Here is a 17,036-nt window from a genome sequence, read left to right as displayed (position 1 = left end):
ATCCATAGTGCCAGCTCTTAATATATGCATCTCTTTTTTCTTTTATGAATAAAATCCAATAGAATCAACCATCTACAAAGAGAAAAATTCCTACAAGCTATACGCCAAAAACTCAACCATTCAATAATGGGGTGACATGTGTACTTGAGATTCATTGTGCATGACACAATGCAAAGTATTTGCAAAAAATACTCTAGCCCACCCTCCTTTCTTTTAGTTAGGTCAATGTCAGACCTCAGAAACAGAAGGACCCACCAGATGAGACAAAGAGTGAGCTCCCATGGCATTGGGATGATGTGGGCTGATAACAAGAAAAATGGAGAAAAGGAAAAAAATTAGGCACAAACCTTCCATTTTGGAGGAAAAGAATAACGTGAGATTTGTACTGTGAAGTTCAGGAAATCAGCACTTTTCTTTGATAGAGACTATATGGGTCTGAAGTACAGATGTATTTAATGTGCTTCATGTTCTCAGTTAACCTCAAGAAAAGAAAGCGGCAGGTCACACAAAGAGAGCAGATAACCTTGGCAAAATGCCTTTAGTTGGACTGTTAAAAGGAATGTAGTAGGGGAGTACATGTAGTAGAAAATCAGTTTGTGAGGATTAAGATGAGCATCTGGAATGTTTCATAATGCTCTTCATAAAGAACAGCAAATATATTTTATTGGACTTATATTAGGCTTCATTCTGTATCTGTTCTGGAAACATGCATCTTTTGGTACAGGGGCTTCAAAGAAATATCATCTCTGGTTACTGTGGCAGTCGAGTTTTGTTACCAGGTTGTGCGCTGAGCTATTTTTGGTTCTGCTGGATGGCAGCTTGATTGAAAAGGTCCTTGATTAAAAAGATGTTCTTGTAAAACTCCAATAAGCTGAGCAAGCAGAGTTGACCTGGTGGGATCATGCAGCAGTGCTGGAGCTGTGTAGATTACGTGGGGAAGGCTCTGCCTTTGTCTTTGAAAATACAGCAGTTCACCAGGCCAGAGTCCTGCCCACTTACCTGGGGTATTCTTTGATTTTTGATGTGGGGTTTTTTTAAAGATCATGTTTTATGTGGAAGTGTTCTTTTTGTATGCAATCAGGCAACAAATGTACTCTGAGTTACTGCTACGTCAGATTAAATGAAAAAAACCAAGATAAAACCAGAGGAAATCTTCCTGCAACAGCAAATTATGTCTCTCTTGGTTATATGCTGCTTTACTGACAAATTAGCATGGCTTTTTGTTTTGGGGTTGGGTTGGGTTTTTTTTTGTTTCCTGGTAGGGGAGAATTATTTAAACGTGTAATAGTACACTATAGAGAAAGCTACATCACAGTAATACTTATTTTTTCTGTATTAAGTTTAGTTTTGATGTCCTATGGTAAGTCATAAAACCTTTGTTGTACTAACTTTAGCATTCTACTAAGCAGAAAAAAAACCCCAAGCCCTAGTCCTGTCCTGTGAGGTTTGTAGTAGGTTGAAATAGTGAGACAGCAATGGATTAATGTGACAGTCAGTTCAGTATCTCCAGGTTTCTTTCCGTATGTACTGTAGAAAATGAGAATTTTTGAGGAGCTGAATGTTCGATTTGGCAGCATTCTGAAGAATATATAGCAAATAGAAATTTGTTCACAGTTTGAGAGGGTTTTATGTTGAAATTTAAAATGGGAAGAAAAGGGTCAAGCAAAAGGTTTCATTTGACTTGGGGATTAGAAATAAAGGAAATGAAGCAAGAGAGTCACAAGTAGGTGAGGAACAGAAATCCTTAACATTATAGCAATTGCTGTGGTCACCAGAAAGACTTAGTTGAGTTCTTCCTTTGCTTGAGCAACATTGAATCTACTTGCCCTCTGGTGGTGGTGTAATCACCTGATTAAAGTGGGAGTTGCAGGATTCTTTTTTTTTTTAACCCTATTAATATTTATTTAAGCATTTTGGGCACACTGGAGCAGCTTCCCTGCTCAGAATAGCCACATGTTCTGGGGACTTCATAGCTAAAACATTGCTTTCTTGCTAAATGGGGAGTGTGAGGCCATTCTGCTGCTGGCTGCTTGTTCTGAGTGCTAATACCTGGCTTGTATCTGGTGGGGGCATGTTCAGCTTGCTTTGCTCGCTCTTCCTTGAGAGCTTGTTCAGTGAAGCACTCATTTTAGAATCAATGTAGGAGTTTGGAAAGCTCTGAATGGGTCTGATCCAGCTTCTGTGTGAGAGCTTTCTTTGATGGGCTCTTACTGTTGCATACCTTTTCTTTAGGGTTTCATCATCCCTCATGAAATCAATAGGCAACCAAACTTTTTAAATGCAATAGTATTAATTGGTAGAACCATTGCTCTAAAAAAATTGCCTTCTTTAAACTCTCAGTTTTTCAAAATCATTGGAAAAAAGCATTACGAATTTGGTTTATCTGACTGAAATTTTTCAAGGGATTCATAAGCATTGTTTTAGGGTTGTCCAACACCTGAGAACATTTACAGAAGATGCTTTATAAATAAGTTTTTCCCTTACAAAATAATCATCATGCTAACCTGTTTTGTAGTAAACTGTGAACCATGCATAGAAAGCACTACTGAAAGATTAATATTGCCTGTAATATAAATTGTAAAAAAAGAAAATTTAGAAAATTTAAAATTTTGGAGGTATTCAGATAGAAATACACTAAACACTTCATCCAAAAAGCTGGTAATGCAAATATAAGTACCAATTTTTTAAGTTCAGTTCTCTAGCGCACTACTTCTGAATATGAGCCAGCAGTGTGCCCAGGTGGCCAAGAAGGCCAACAGCATCCTGGCCTGTATCAGGAACAGTGTGGTGAGCCGGACTAGGGAAGCGATCCGTCCCCCTGTACTCGGCACTGGTGAGACCACACCTTGAATACTGTGTTCAGTTTTGGGCTCCTCACTACAAAAAAAGACATTGAGGTGCTGGAGTGGGTCCAGAGAAGGGCAATGAAGCTGGTGAGGGGTCTGGAGAACAAGTTGTTCAGCCTGGAGAAAAGGAGGCTGAGGGGAGGCCTTTTCGCTATCTACAACTACCTGAAAGGAAGCTGTAGCGAGGTGGGGGTTGGTCTCTTCACCCAAGTAACAAGTGATAGGGCAAAAGGAAACGGTCTCAAGTTGCACCAGGGGAGGTTTAGGATGGACAGTAGGAAAAATTTCTTCACTGAAAGGGTTATCAAGCATTGGAACAGTCTTCTCAGGGAAGTGGTTGAATCACCATCCCTAGGAGGAATTTAAAAGATGGGTAGACATGGTGCTTAAGGACATGGTTTAGTGGTGGGTTTGGCAGTGTTAGGTTAATGGTTGGACAAGATGATCTTAAAGGTCCCTTCCAACCTAGACAATTCTATGATTCAGGTTGCAGAATTATGTTTAATTTATTCGTGGTTAGATGGCAGATAGGAGGGCCGAAAGAAAACAGCTTTACATGTTCCTATACCTGCCCCTTGAGCACTAGGAGGCATGTGACCTGCTAAACTAGTGGACTATACTCTCTAGAGATAAAATTTGCATCCCAAACAGTGCATTGCAAGACTTTGAAAAGCGCTTGTGTAATAGAAAACTAAGCCTAGATGATATAAAACCATTCTAATACTCTCTTGCCCGACATTAGAGGCTGATGCTCAGGTGAATATTATGCTTGTGAATAATGGAACTGCCTTAATTAGAAATTCAAATTTTGTGTGTTGATGAATACTTCTTAGCCCACTAAAATTGTCTGTAACCCATAGTATTTAAAATAGTACTGTTGTGCTTCTGGGAGAACCGCAGTGTTAAAACTGTGTATATTACCTTATACCAACATGGTTGGATTTGAAGGAAGTGCTCTGTAATAGACTTTCATATGCTAAGCAAAGTCTTGTGTTTGAACACAGTATGTTTAAATAGTAGTGGTTGTAAACACTAAGATATTTTATTTATATTTTCTTTTTTAACAAGGAAGCTATGAGTTTAGCACCAGAATCTGCTAGAGAGGACCACTGTTGAAACCATTCAACAGTGCAGGGGTATGAGGCTTCTGTAAAGTACAAATGCAGATAGGAGATTGATACAAGTTGAATCAGTTATTTACTATGAAAACTTTAAAATACTGAATACGTTCAAGCTTGCAGTAGTCCTCTTATTCACTGAAACTTAAAACAGTGTTTGTGCCATCAAGATTAAGCTTTTTAAAGCCTCTTCCTATAAGCTGAAGCTGCACATGTTACAGTAGGTAGACTGTAAATAATGTAATTCCTCATTAATTCTTTCCTTTCCCCTGACAGTTATTAAACCAGCTCTTCACACAGGGCATTTTGCAGAGTGTTGTTATGGTTACCATCAAGAATGCAGCTTCAATAAAAAAGGTGCACTTTAAATACAGGTAAATTTCTAAAACTGGAACCTAAATGGGGTGCTGAGATTAGGCATGAGTGGGCAATGAGTCAGATAAAGTTAAATAGAAATGTCAAGCAGAAACACCATCGTTCTTCCCTAGAATAATGCTGGTTTTAATGTTAATGCAAATCTACACCTCCTAACCGCATTCACCTATTGGAGGATCACCCTGTCTATGCTCATCCTGAACATTTTTCTGACACATAAAAAGTGCATAAAAAGCAAGGTTGTACGTGCATCTCCGCGCTGAGAAGCTGGCATACTGGGTTGGGCCAGACATGCTCTGAGCAGGTCAGTGGGTCAGCACTGACCTACGCAGAATTAAACCGCAGGTCCAGCAGCCAGATTTGAAGGTGAATTGAGGCCATGAACTATACATACCCGTTTGCCATCTGCTTGCTGTCTGAGCTGTGTGTCAGGCCATGCTAGCTGACCCATCCTAGGATATTTGCTGAAGAAATACTGCCATCATTTAAAGTTGGTAGGGCGTTCAGTTTCATGGTCTTCGAGAACACTATTGATAGTTGTTGGTTTTATTCCTCTTGCGATGTTCTAAAGTTGCTTTTTATTTTGTGAACAATGATAAAATATTGGAAGCCATTTAAATGAGTACGCATTTCTATGCAATCCAGACTTTGTTACTGAAGTTAGTGTGTCCTGATATATATTTTTGCCTCTGCAGTACTTGACTAATGGAAAATGTTTTGTTTACCTGTGAATGGCTATACAGGTAGGGCTGGTTTTTGTTTTGCTTACGTGAGGACCCCGTGGAAAAACCACATTTTCAAAGTGAGGTATGTGCTACCATACATAGCTCAGCTAGAGGTACGTGTGGAAATGCTGTTGGGATAACCAGTACTATTTCTGCCATACAAAAAGTGCTTTTGGTGAGTGAACCTGCTTTGGTGATCTGTACTGTTGCAATGTTAGGACTGAACACGGGATTATGAAGAAGATCATAGATATATTTTAAAGGAATCATTATATACGGAACCTGTCACCTGGCTTTAACTCTTGAGAAACAGCACTTAGGAGCTAACCCACCTGTGGAGCAGGGTGCATCTCCACAAAAATAAGAACAAAAAAATCCCATGAGAAATTTTGTCATTGCCAGAGCATGGCGGGTGCCACAGAGGCCTGTCTTTCACTAATGCTTTTGCACATTCTGGGTGAACACTGGCTTCATTTTACCTTTCATTGCTGATAGGCACACAGTGGAGAGCAAGAACTTCTTGGAAGTTAGTGCCTTAGCATGTACAAGGAGTGAGGAAAGATGAAGCAGGTTAAAGAGCTCACAGTCATGACTTCACCCTTCACTAATACTAGTCCTCACAGTACACTGAATCCCCAAAACCGTTGTAACAATTTACGCTAGCAAGTAAGCGGAGATTGTTCTGCAGCAAAATATCTGTAACTCGCAATGTGGCTGTGCTGAACTAACCTGTGCTGGTGCAGAGCTGTTCCCACACTTGAGCCTGTAATGGCAGTTGCTATCATGCAACCAGCATTGCAGATTCTGTCTAAAATGTGTATGTAAATCATGATAGATGGTCTTTGGGTCATGTTTTTGATTTATAAAGGTTAGAATCTGCAGTCAGTTACACCCATGCAGATCTAGTCAAGAAAATGAGATTGCCAAGGTGTAAGTGAGGCTGGATGTTAATGGTTCATCTGCTCTGTAATTATGATTGTTCATCTGTGAAACAGAATTGGTTCCAGCTCTCTCTCGTGCAGAATGAGGAATTACAAGAGGTAAAATATGCAAGGCACTGCAATAATATAAACAATAAATTAAAAAAAAGGGAATTAGATGTTATTAAAGGCAGCAGATAAGACTGCCTATATATATGGGGAGCCAAGCTGTGAGAAAGAAGGTGGCATTTTTCAGCAGTGGAACTTGAAGTGGAACTACACTTGTGTCTGTGTGGTCCCCTGCTGGCAGTTTTGGTCTTGCTAAGACGTTTTTCACAGAGCAGCTGTCTCGTTATTCCCTTTCCATCGTTAGCGTCTCTAGAAACTGTTTTTCATAATGGAAAAATATACCCTGTACCACAGCAATCTAATTGTCTTTTAAGTTCTCTGAAGCCACAAATTGCAGGCTGCAAGTGACTATAACAATAATAAGCCACAATCTTGTCTTAATTACAGAACAGGAAAGAAAAGACTCATCTTCAGCCTGTTTTTAGTGAGGCATACCTCTGTTGAGTTCCGCACGCTGAATGTGTGACTTACGCAGCTGGTTCCTGCCGTGTGCTTCTTGCAGTTAGCCCCGTGTTTCTGCCTTGGCCATGTAGTACTAGGAGATGTCCTGCACCATACTTGAGCAGATCAAATACAGCCAGCCTGCTGTAAGGTGTGCTGGCAGCTACTTTTGACCCAAGTGGTCATGACTATCCATTTTAGACACAGTCCGCTGTCTTTACCTAACCATATAGAAAGTAGAATCCCAGATGCTGCTTACTTCCGCTGCTTCTTTCCCATCGTATAGTGCCATAATACAGCCTGATGTGGCATGTTCCTCTACATATGGCAGCGCTGTCTGAAATGTCTGTATAGATTATATATCCCCAGACGCAAAGCTACAGTCCTACAAATGCTGAAAGAAATAGAATGTATATAATCAAAAGTCAAACTGGGTTATAAAATTTCTTGCATATTACAGTTCTGAGGCTGGAAGGAGCCATATGGAAGACAGGTACTTCTTACTTGGAATCTGCCACTGTTCTTGGGGCATCCCTGGTCCTGCAAGAGAGGACCGAGTTGGCGAGATGTACTTGCCTATTTCCTTCGCTCCCTAGGACACAGCAAAAGAATGAAGAGAGAAAGCAAAATCTTTTATCCATTTTCTTTTCTGTCTGCTTTTTGTAGCTGACCTGGCATGGACTGTGCTATAATCTGTCTAGGTCAGCAGAGAAGGAATTTTGATTCTGAAATATTTCTGTTCCACCAGGTCTTCAGAGTTCCTGGAGTGGAGTACTGCTTGCTCCACCCTTGCTAAGGGATGTTCTGAAGTCATTAGTTATTGCTTTGTGAGTAAGAATTTCAACGTGATGCTTTTCTGTAGAAGTTTTCCCACTCTTCACATACACCTTGAAGTATCCAAAATGGGAATGAGATATTTTTGGCCTTGTCAATAGAAAAACATCCAATTGGTCAAGTTAGTAAAATACAGTCCATTTGATTGGTTTCATTTAATTTGACAGCAACAGTGTTTAAAAGCCATGTTTATACATTTAACCTCTGGGAAAAAAAGGTTTAAGCCCTTTTTCCTTCAAGCTGTAGTTGCTCAGATTACCTCAGGAAATGCCAAAAGTTTATGTCCTTGGAAGACTGCTTTGTTGGGCTGTCTAACTAATCATAAAACCCAATCACCAGAAGACAAAAAAGAAAAAAAAAAAGCCAAAATAAGGTTGACTCTTGGAAGTCCATCAGTTATTGGCATAGGAGCTGGTCAGCGATGAATTCTGAATCCATCTGTATCTCTGTTGTGTTTTTACTGTGGTTTGTCACACTGGAATAAGTGTCCTTTGTTCTTAGTGGAAAGCATTCTTCCTTGATCATGAAGACCCTTTGAATGCATTTTAAGCATGTCAAGACACAGTTTGTTATTATAATGTCCTGGCAGTATAATTGGAAAGTATGCCACATGCACATTTGAATATTTATAAGGATTTTATGTATTTTCCATTATTCTGCTTAAAAATGCATTGTAGCAAATTAGTGTTGTGGCTTCACACTAAATTTTGAGAAGATTTATTGTAGTTGAATCATGCACTAATTCTCCTAAGACACTTTGAGTTAAATCTAATTTTTACCCTGTCTGACAAATAGGACCACTAAATGTCTGACTTGAATGCCAAACATCATCCCTACTAAACCTGTCTTGAGAGCCAGGAAATCACAAAGGTAGCTCAAAGTTTAAAGGTTTGTTTTTACTGAGCTGTGAGAGGTTTTGTGTCTTCACTAGCTTCTACAAAAACCATAGACGATTTCTTAAAAACGGAATCACGGAATCTTCAGAGTTGGAAGGGACCTCTAGAGATCATCTAGTCCAACTCCCCTGCTAGAGCAGGATTGCCTAAAGCACATCCCTCAGGGCTGCATCCAGGCGGGTCTTGAAAATCTCCAGAGAAGGGGACTCCACAACCTCCCTGGGCAGCCTGTTCCAGTGCTCTGTCACCCTCACTGTAAAGAAGTTTTTTCTGTGTATTTGAATGGAACTTCCTATGTTCTAGCTTGTGCCCATTGCCCCTCGTCCTGTCACTGGGAACCATTGAAAAGAGCCTGGCTCCGTCCTCCTTAAACCCACCCTTTAGATACTTGTAAACATTAATCAGGTCCCCCCTCAACCTTCTCTTCTCCAGGCTAAAGAGTCCCAGCTCTTTCAGCCTTTCCTCATAAGGGAGGTGCTCCAGTCCCATAATCATCTTGGTTGCCCTACGCTGGACTCGCTCCAGTAGTTCCCTGTCCCTCTTGAACTGGGGAGCCCAAAACTGGACACAGTACTCCAGTTGTGGCCTCACCAGTGCAGAGTAGAGGGGGAGAATGACCTCCCTCGACCTACTGGCCACAGTCTTCCCTATGCAGCCCAGGATGCCATTGGCCTTCTTGGTGACAAGGGCACACTGCTGGCTCATGGATAATTTGCTGTCTACCAGGACCCCCAGGTCCTTCTCCTCAGATCTGCTTCCCAGCATGTCCGCCCCTAACATATACTGGTGTTTGGCATTCTTCCTTCCCAGGTGCAGGACCCTACACTTGCTTTTGTTGAACCTCATTAGGTTCTTCTCTGCCCAGCTCTCCAGCCTGTCCAGGTCACGCTGGATGGCAGCACGGCCCTCTGGAGTGTCGGCCACCCCTCCCAGCTTGGTATCATCAGCAAACTTGCTGAGGATACACTCTGTCCCCTCATCTAGGTCATTAATGAATATATTGAACAAAATTGGTCCAAGTATTGACCCCTGAGGGACACCACTCGTTACAGGCCTCCAACTGGACTCTGTGCCGCTGATCACAACCCTCTGAGTTCTGTCACTCAGCCAGCTCTCGATCCACCTCACTGTCACCTCGTCTAGCCCATACTTCCTCAGCTTCCTAATGAGGGTGTTATGGGAGACAGTGTCAAAAGCCTTGCTAAGGTCAAGGTAGATGACATCTACGGCTCTCCCCTCATCCAGCCAACCCGTTATAACATCATAGAAAGCTATCAGATTGGTCAGGCATGATTTGCCCTTGGTAAATCCATGCTGACCACTTCCAATAACTTCCTGTTCCTCTATGTGTTTGGAGACGACATCCAGAATGAGTCGCTCCATTACCTTCCCAGGGACAGAGGTGAGACTAACCGGCCTGTAGTTCCCTGGCTCCTCCTTCTTGCCTTTTTTGAAGATTGGAGTGATGTCAGCCTTCCTCCAGTCCTCAGGCACCTCTCCTGTTCCCCATGACCTTGCAAAGACGATGGAGAGTGGTCTAGCAATAACATCTGCCAGCTCTCTCAGCACTCGCGGGTGCATCCCGTCAGGGCCCATGGATTTATGAATGTCCAGCTTGGCCAAGTGGTCTCTGACCCGGTCCTCCTCAACTAAGGGAAAATCTTCCTCTCTCCAGACCTTCCCCCTTGCCTCCAGGGTATGGGATGCGTGAGGGACGGCTTTAGCAGTGAAGACCGAAGAAAAGAAGGCATTCAGTAACTCTGCCTTCTCTGTGTCTTCCACCACTAGGGCACCCGTCTCATTCATCAGTGGACCTCTCATTCATCAGTGGACCTATATTTTCCCTAGTTTTCCTTTTTCTGTTGATATACTGGAAAAATCTCTTCTTGTTGTCTTTAACTGCAGTGGCCAAGCTGAGTTCTGATTGAGCTTTGGCCCTTCTAATCTTCCCCCTGCATAGCTTTGTTATATCTTGATAATCCTCTTAAGTTGCTAAGCCCCTTTTCCAGAGAATGTAAGCCTTCCTTTTTTTCCTGAGGTCCAGCCAAAGCTCTCTATTTAGCCAGGCTGGCCTTCTTCCCCGTCGGCTCGTCTGTCGGGACAAGGGGACATACATCTGTTTGTATGTAGAAAGTTATCCCTGTTAGTCGAATCCCTTGAGTTTACTGCAACCTTAGTACTTAGCTCACTGCAATTTTAGCACTTAGTGTATATTTAGTTAAAGTCAGTCATTGCTAAGAAGAATTTTCTTGCATTTGGTCACCTCTCATCTTCATTTTCATGCTGAAAAACTTACTTTACATAGTTCTCTGTGTGTTGCAAAATCTGTGACCACTAAAGGATCTTAGAACGTTGATGGATTTTTGTCACCTCAGAGTAACTGCAAGTGTTCTTCCTCCTACTCAATGATAGAGAAGATGCTGGAAAGGATAGGACAAATCAGTATTAATGCTCTCTAGGATGTAATTACATTTCCTTATTCCATCTTTTACCTGACTGAAAGCACCAGGTCTCCAACTGTGTGCCTCAGGTTATAATTTAGTTATACAATTTATGAAGTAACAAACATACTGTGATCTGCTGTATTGCTCTGTGATCTACTGTTTAACTCTACATTTTTAAGTATTTATGTTCACTTCAGAGTGCTCTGAAGGCTAATGATTTATTTGTGGGTTTATATCTTCATTTATAAATCCTTAATTTGCTTGCAAAGGACAATGAATGACTGTCTCTTATGGAACAATTAACAAGCATCAGTTTTGGATGATTGTTGTGAACCATTATGAACATCCCATAGAGAGCTATGGTTTTGATGTAATTCTCATTGCTGAGACTGAAGTCTTCACTCAAACAAAGCTTTCTGTGAAGTTAATACAAGCTTTCACTGTAGAAGAAGATGGGACAGGATTCCTGCCACGTTCATTCTTTCTACCCATACTGCCATCTTAGGTAATAATAGTTAGATGTGGGTGTCTGTAGTTGTAGAGAGAGTATTTGAAAATTGGGCATAATTATCTGATATTACTAAAGACTTATTTTAGCAGTCAGAAGAGAATATATTTGGAGACAGCTAGTCTCATTCATCAGAGTTAAAGGATCAAAATGTATTTATCTTGAGGAAGGCACGTCCAAAGTGCTGTATTTCTGGACAGAGCATTGCATTTTCATTTAAAAGAATTACTTATTTCATGTACTTTATATAAAATTTAATAGTTAGCAGCTTGCAAATTCAAACAGACCTTAGAATTCACTACTAAAGGGTATTTTACCAGAAACTTGTGATCAAACAGCAGGTGATTGCTTCCCAGATACTTTACACAGAGCCCACTGATTTGTAGTTTGGGGCTTCAGCCCTGTTTGTGTGGACATTTTATTTGGAGACTTATTCAAGCAGAATATCTCCAGTCTTTCATAATGATATTTTTCCCCCCCCCCGCTAATGCACTTCCAGATTCCTACAGACCAGTACTGGTAAAATTGTGGTTTTCCTAACATTGCTGAAAACTCAGACTGACTCCACTGAGTCGGTGAAATTGTTAAAGATAATCAGAATTATGGACACTGTGTTTTGACACAGAACTTGCTGTATGTCAGTAGCTTTGTGCAAGGTAAATACCATATAATTTTAAAAAACAAGGCTCTTAAAAAGGAATTGGGAGTTCTGCCTTTTGTCCACATTGTCTGGCCTTCTCTTAGAGTAGCGATACATGTGGAAACTATTCTGACAGCCTGCTGAATTTTAACTTATTTCATTGCTCTTTTATTTCTGTGTACTTTTAGGAATTATTTACCTGATCTCAGCTCTTGGCCACCTGGCATGTTCTGCGCTCTTGCTGACTGTTTCTGCGCGGGATGGGGGTGGCCTTCCCTCTGCTACCAATGCAGCCATCACAGTAAACATCCTTCAGACTGGTTCAGCCCCTGCCGTATTTGAGAGATCCCGCTATACTTTTTCAGTTCCTGAAGATACACCTGAAGACAGCCCAATTGGCACTGTAAAGGCCAGAGAGCCTCCAAGTAAGTTGCATGTTCAGTCAGAGATTACCTTGTATTTTTGTTGTATTAGCTGTAAATATCTGCAGATATTTTTTTTTAAACTTTCGTATTATTCATTCAGTTTGTTGAGTATTAAATAGTATTTACTGTTAATATTTACAGCAACTAGTGTAATCACTGCTGTATCAGGATGCTCTTCGAGAACAGAGGGAGATTCATAGTACTCTCCTTGGTGGTCCATGGGGATTGGCAAGTGCCTCCATTTTCTTCCAGATAGATTTCTATAATTGTAAAAAAGGAGATGGGAAGCATGTTGTGGAAGTGTAAGGAAAGGGTCTTTGTGACGGTGTGGCTCATGTTAAAGCATTAGCCATGCAAGACAAATCTCAAAGCAATACTCATGATCAGAGAATATTCAGAAGTTTCAGAGAATCTATATGAAGTGCTGCTGTTGCTGCTGCAAAAAAACCCACACCCCAAACAAACAAACAAAAAATAATCCCCCCTGCAACCCCAAACTAACGCCACCTCTCCCCCCATTTTCTCAAATTAAAGGGTGAAGTCCAGATGAATGTTTATGGGAACTTTTGAAAATGTATTTCATCCATTTGGTTTTGTTATAATTTTTAGATGGAAATGGGTTAGCTCCTACCAGGCCATAGTCATAAAAGACCCTGTCCTGAGAGCCATATATATTTGGTTCCTATGCAGAGCAGTGGGAGCCATGAGTCCATGTACCAGCTTGACAATGGATCTGTACGTGTAAGGTACAGATGGATCTGTATGTGTAAGGTGGTAGAGGCAGAGGTTTTGTATAAGTTTGATTAGTCAGGTCCTCCCATTTTCTTCTTCTTGGAAGGACAGTGCATTGACCACTGCCCTCAGGGTGAGGTAGCCTGAACCGTTAGATACCTTTTTCTTTAGGTAGCATCTGATGTATAAGTGTTATAGCAATGGTCATCCATGAACAATACGTTCAGTAAAATGCAGTTCTTTGAGAGAACTGGCACCTGTTTCATTCCTTGCTAAAGTGAATGCCTGTGTGTAGTGAAATGACTCCCATAAGACTGATCTATAGGAGTGTTTTTTCTATATTTTAAATCAGGGAAAAACAAGAGGCTATTATACTATTTTCTGTATAGAGTTTTATCATACCAGTGAGATGAAAATCAAATGGTGCATACGTGTAGAAGCTGTATACAGTCATATTTTACTGAAGGGCTCCAGGGAGAGGAAGAAGGAAGCATAAAAAGCCCAAGAAAGTCAAACATCTGTGTAGCTTACATTTATTCTACTGAATTTAACAGCATGCATTTTTCACAGAGATTCTTACCAATTTTAATGTTATCACTTTCATATTTTTTTACATTTTTTTGTTGTTATTTCCATTTCTAGATTCTTTAGAAGTGGTTTCTTACAGAATTTCCTCCGGTGATCCACATGGAAGATTCTCTATTGACCCTCAGTTTGGTATCATCCGCACCAAAACCCAACTTGACCATGAAACTCAGTCTGTTGTGGTGCTCACCGTTCAGTCACAGCTGGGTGACTCCCCTGTCTACAGTAGCACCCAGGTCAACATATCTGTAATAGATATTAATGACAACCCTCCAGTATTTCTTACCCAATCGGATAGGGTAACTATTTCACATACCCAGCCTCCTGGCACTGCTGTCTACATTGCTCATGCAGAAGACAAAGACAGTGGCCTAAATGGAGCAATCAAATATAGTATTGCAAGCAAACAGTCAAATGCATTCAGCATTGATCCAAGCCTTGGAGTGATAAATCTCACCAGGACAGTGTTTGCGGATAAGCAGCATGCATATACTCTACACATAGCAGCTGAAGACAGTGGAATTCCTCCACTGACTTCTTCGCTCATGTTGACAGTGATTATTGAAGAGCAGAAGATGGGCCCTACTTTGGTTTTTCAAAACTTGGTGTATCAAGTAGAAATCAGTGAAGCTACCTCTCCAGGTGCCCAAATCCTTCAGGTTCAAGCCCACTCACTTGATCCACACAGTGTTACCTCCAAGCTGACGTATTCCTTAGAGCCTAGCACAGATTCTGTTGCATTTGGAATCATCTCTGATACTGGCTGGATTTATCTTCGTAAACGTTTGAACTACGAATGTGCACAGATACTAAGTTTTAGAGTCCTGGTCAGCACACCTGAGCATGAAAACCTCAGGCAAAATGCAAGTACATCGGTAATAGTTAATGTCCTGGATGAAAATGATAATTCTCCCATGTTTATGCGTGAGAGCTACTTCTTTGAAATGGAGGAAAATCCAATTCCTAGAGGTGTGGTTGGCACCATTACAGCAGTTGACAAAGACTCAGGAAGAAACGGACAACTTTCCTATTTCCTCTTGTCTGATGGAAAGTATTTCAAGATTAATTCCAACACAGGTAGCATTTTAAGATTTCTAATCTGCCTAATATTGCTTTTGGAAAGCAGCCTTCCCTAAGGGAGTGGAAGTAAAGTGTAAAGCTTTCAGGAATTGCTCTGAATCTCTTGGGTTGACATATGAATATTCTAACTCAGAGCTTCACAATTTGGGGAATGAAATAAATCTAATAAATGCTCATGAAGAATGAACTAACCCTTAGGGTTTGCTTTATTTTTTTTTTTCACATGACTTCGTTCTGGTCACTTGGTTGTAAGTTTCAGTGTTTGACTGTAACAAATAAAAAGGAGGAGTTTGAAGTTATAACTTCAGTAGTTCATATGGGGAACTTAATTGCCTGTGATCAAGTACAGTTGAAAAGTACAGATCATCCATAAATAGCTGTAAAGTGATTTAAAATATTTGTGAAAACTTCTGTAAGTTACATCAAAATTGGGTTCATGTTGTACCATGGCAGCAGAGAGATCAAATTGTCTGAGAGAAATTTTTCATGGCACAGGGTGTACTCTGCAGTGAATCCCAAATACCTTGAGGAATAGGTACTACATCCACACAGTATAACACCACAGACCACAGCATGGGGAGCCCAGAGGAAGGGAACCATGTAAGGAGCACAGGCACTGTAAATAGTCCAGTATAGCAAAATGATACGTAGTGAGCAAAGATCTGCTGTTTAAAATTCCTGTTCCCAGATGTCCTGTCCTCATGAGCAGTGAATAGGGTCTGCCAGAATTTCTGTGTATGAAACTCAAAATAAAATTATCGTTTCAAAGGAGGTTCCTGTTGAGTATGTTTATGGAAGTTTAAAGGCAAACAGAGCACTAGGAGTTAATCAAGAAGATCTGAAAATAATATGTGGTTATCTGTGTGAAGGACTTTGGTCAACCGCAAATCTACAGCTATATTGAGTATGGTTGAGAAGATAGGGTCAGATTTATTCACTGGCTTAACCAGAATCTATAGGAGACGTCAGGGTTCCTGGCTGATGTACAGGCATTGTGTTGAGAATTTGCTAACCCAGGGGCATAATAAAGGCCATTTGTCAGCAGTTAAAAACCTGTGCTCATATATTATCTTTCCTGAAGTGTGGTGAAGAAAAGGCCAGATGGATTTCTTTGGAAGGTCAGCGCCTTGGTTCATACTGTTTTATACCTTGGCTCCGGGGCATCCACTGTACAGTGAAGGATGTAATATGGTACTGAAGTTCAAGTGCAAGCTGTTGACAGAATGTTTCTATGGAATGGAGTTTGGAAAGCTGAGGTTTAATGTCAGCAGTAAGGTGTATCAGAAGATATGTATCATTATTTCACACTAAACGTATAATTGCATGTAGTAAAATGAGTGCTACCATACAGTAAAAATTCCCTTTCTCCTTCATTTTCTTTGTCCATCAGGTGAAATCATAAATTGGGTTGCACTGGACCGTGAAAAACAAGCTCACCACCAACTGACCGTGCTAGTGACTGACCACGGGTCACCGCGGCTTAACGCCACGGCAGCCGTGTTCATCGCCGTGAGGGACCTGAACGACAACGAGCCCCTCTTCCCGCAGGCAGCCCCCGGGCGGGAGCTGCGCCTCAAGGTGGGTGCTGCCGGGGGACGCGCTGCCTGGCGCCGAGCACCACCCTGCGGCAGGAGCCCAAAACCCCTGCTGTCAAACAGAGACAGTACGGCCCCGAAAGAGAAACGTAACCCCTTCTTAAATGGGACTCGGGTATATTTGGGAATTTCAATATTTATCGCATGATTACACTTCTCTGCTTTGTATACCACTAGATGTAAAGGATATGCATGTGTAATGTTATCTACGTATGAAGTAGAATCTCTTTTAATTTCTCTGAGACCTCTGAATCTGCTGTACTATAGATTTTTGAATCACTAATATCTGCAGACTGTAACAGAGGACTGCTAGAATTGTAGTATTGAACCATTTCCTGAAGTGTTCTTTGCACTGACTGTAAATATTACTGAAATGGAAAATAGAGCAACAGCTAAACTCTTGTGTTATGGCCAGGAATTTATTTTAAAACTTGCTGTTTTCCATGTATATTTGCAAATTATTTATGAACTCCTTGATGACAGGTTTTGGAAGGGCAGCCATCAGGAACACTTATTACCACTGTCTTTGCAAAAGACTTTGATTCTGGAAGCAATGGTGTTGTGTTATATTCAATAGAACCAGGTAAGAATTAAAAGTGTTATTCATAAGAAAAGATACATTGAAATAGCGAGAGTTTTGGAGGTGCCATGTATATGTACAGGATTCTTTGTGTATTTTGTCTCTGTTAGAATAAAGGTGCTTGTGTAAATAGGAATCAGGACTGTCATACATCTTATGAAGT

General features: G+C 41.0%; 1 protein-coding gene across 1 annotated transcript in view; it reads left to right on the top strand.

Moving 5' to 3' along the window:
• The window catches only part of DCHS2 (dachsous cadherin-related 2), a 77,531-nt gene that overhangs the window by 19,158 nt on the left and 41,337 nt on the right, over positions 1–17,036 (top strand). Inside the window, 4 exon segments of the mRNA XM_074589717.1 lie at positions 12,065–12,301; positions 13,676–14,695; positions 16,089–16,276; positions 16,777–16,876. Of these exon segments, the coding sequence (XP_074445818.1) occupies positions 12,065–12,301; positions 13,676–14,695; positions 16,089–16,276; positions 16,777–16,876 (1,545 nt within the window).

Source organism: Larus michahellis, chromosome 5 (assembly GCF_964199755.1).
Source record: "Larus michahellis chromosome 5, bLarMic1.1, whole genome shotgun sequence".
Lineage (NCBI taxonomy): Eukaryota > Metazoa > Chordata > Aves > Charadriiformes > Laridae > Larus > Larus michahellis.
Note: the sequence above shows the minus strand (reverse complement) of the source record. Positions and strands in the feature narration are given on the sequence as shown.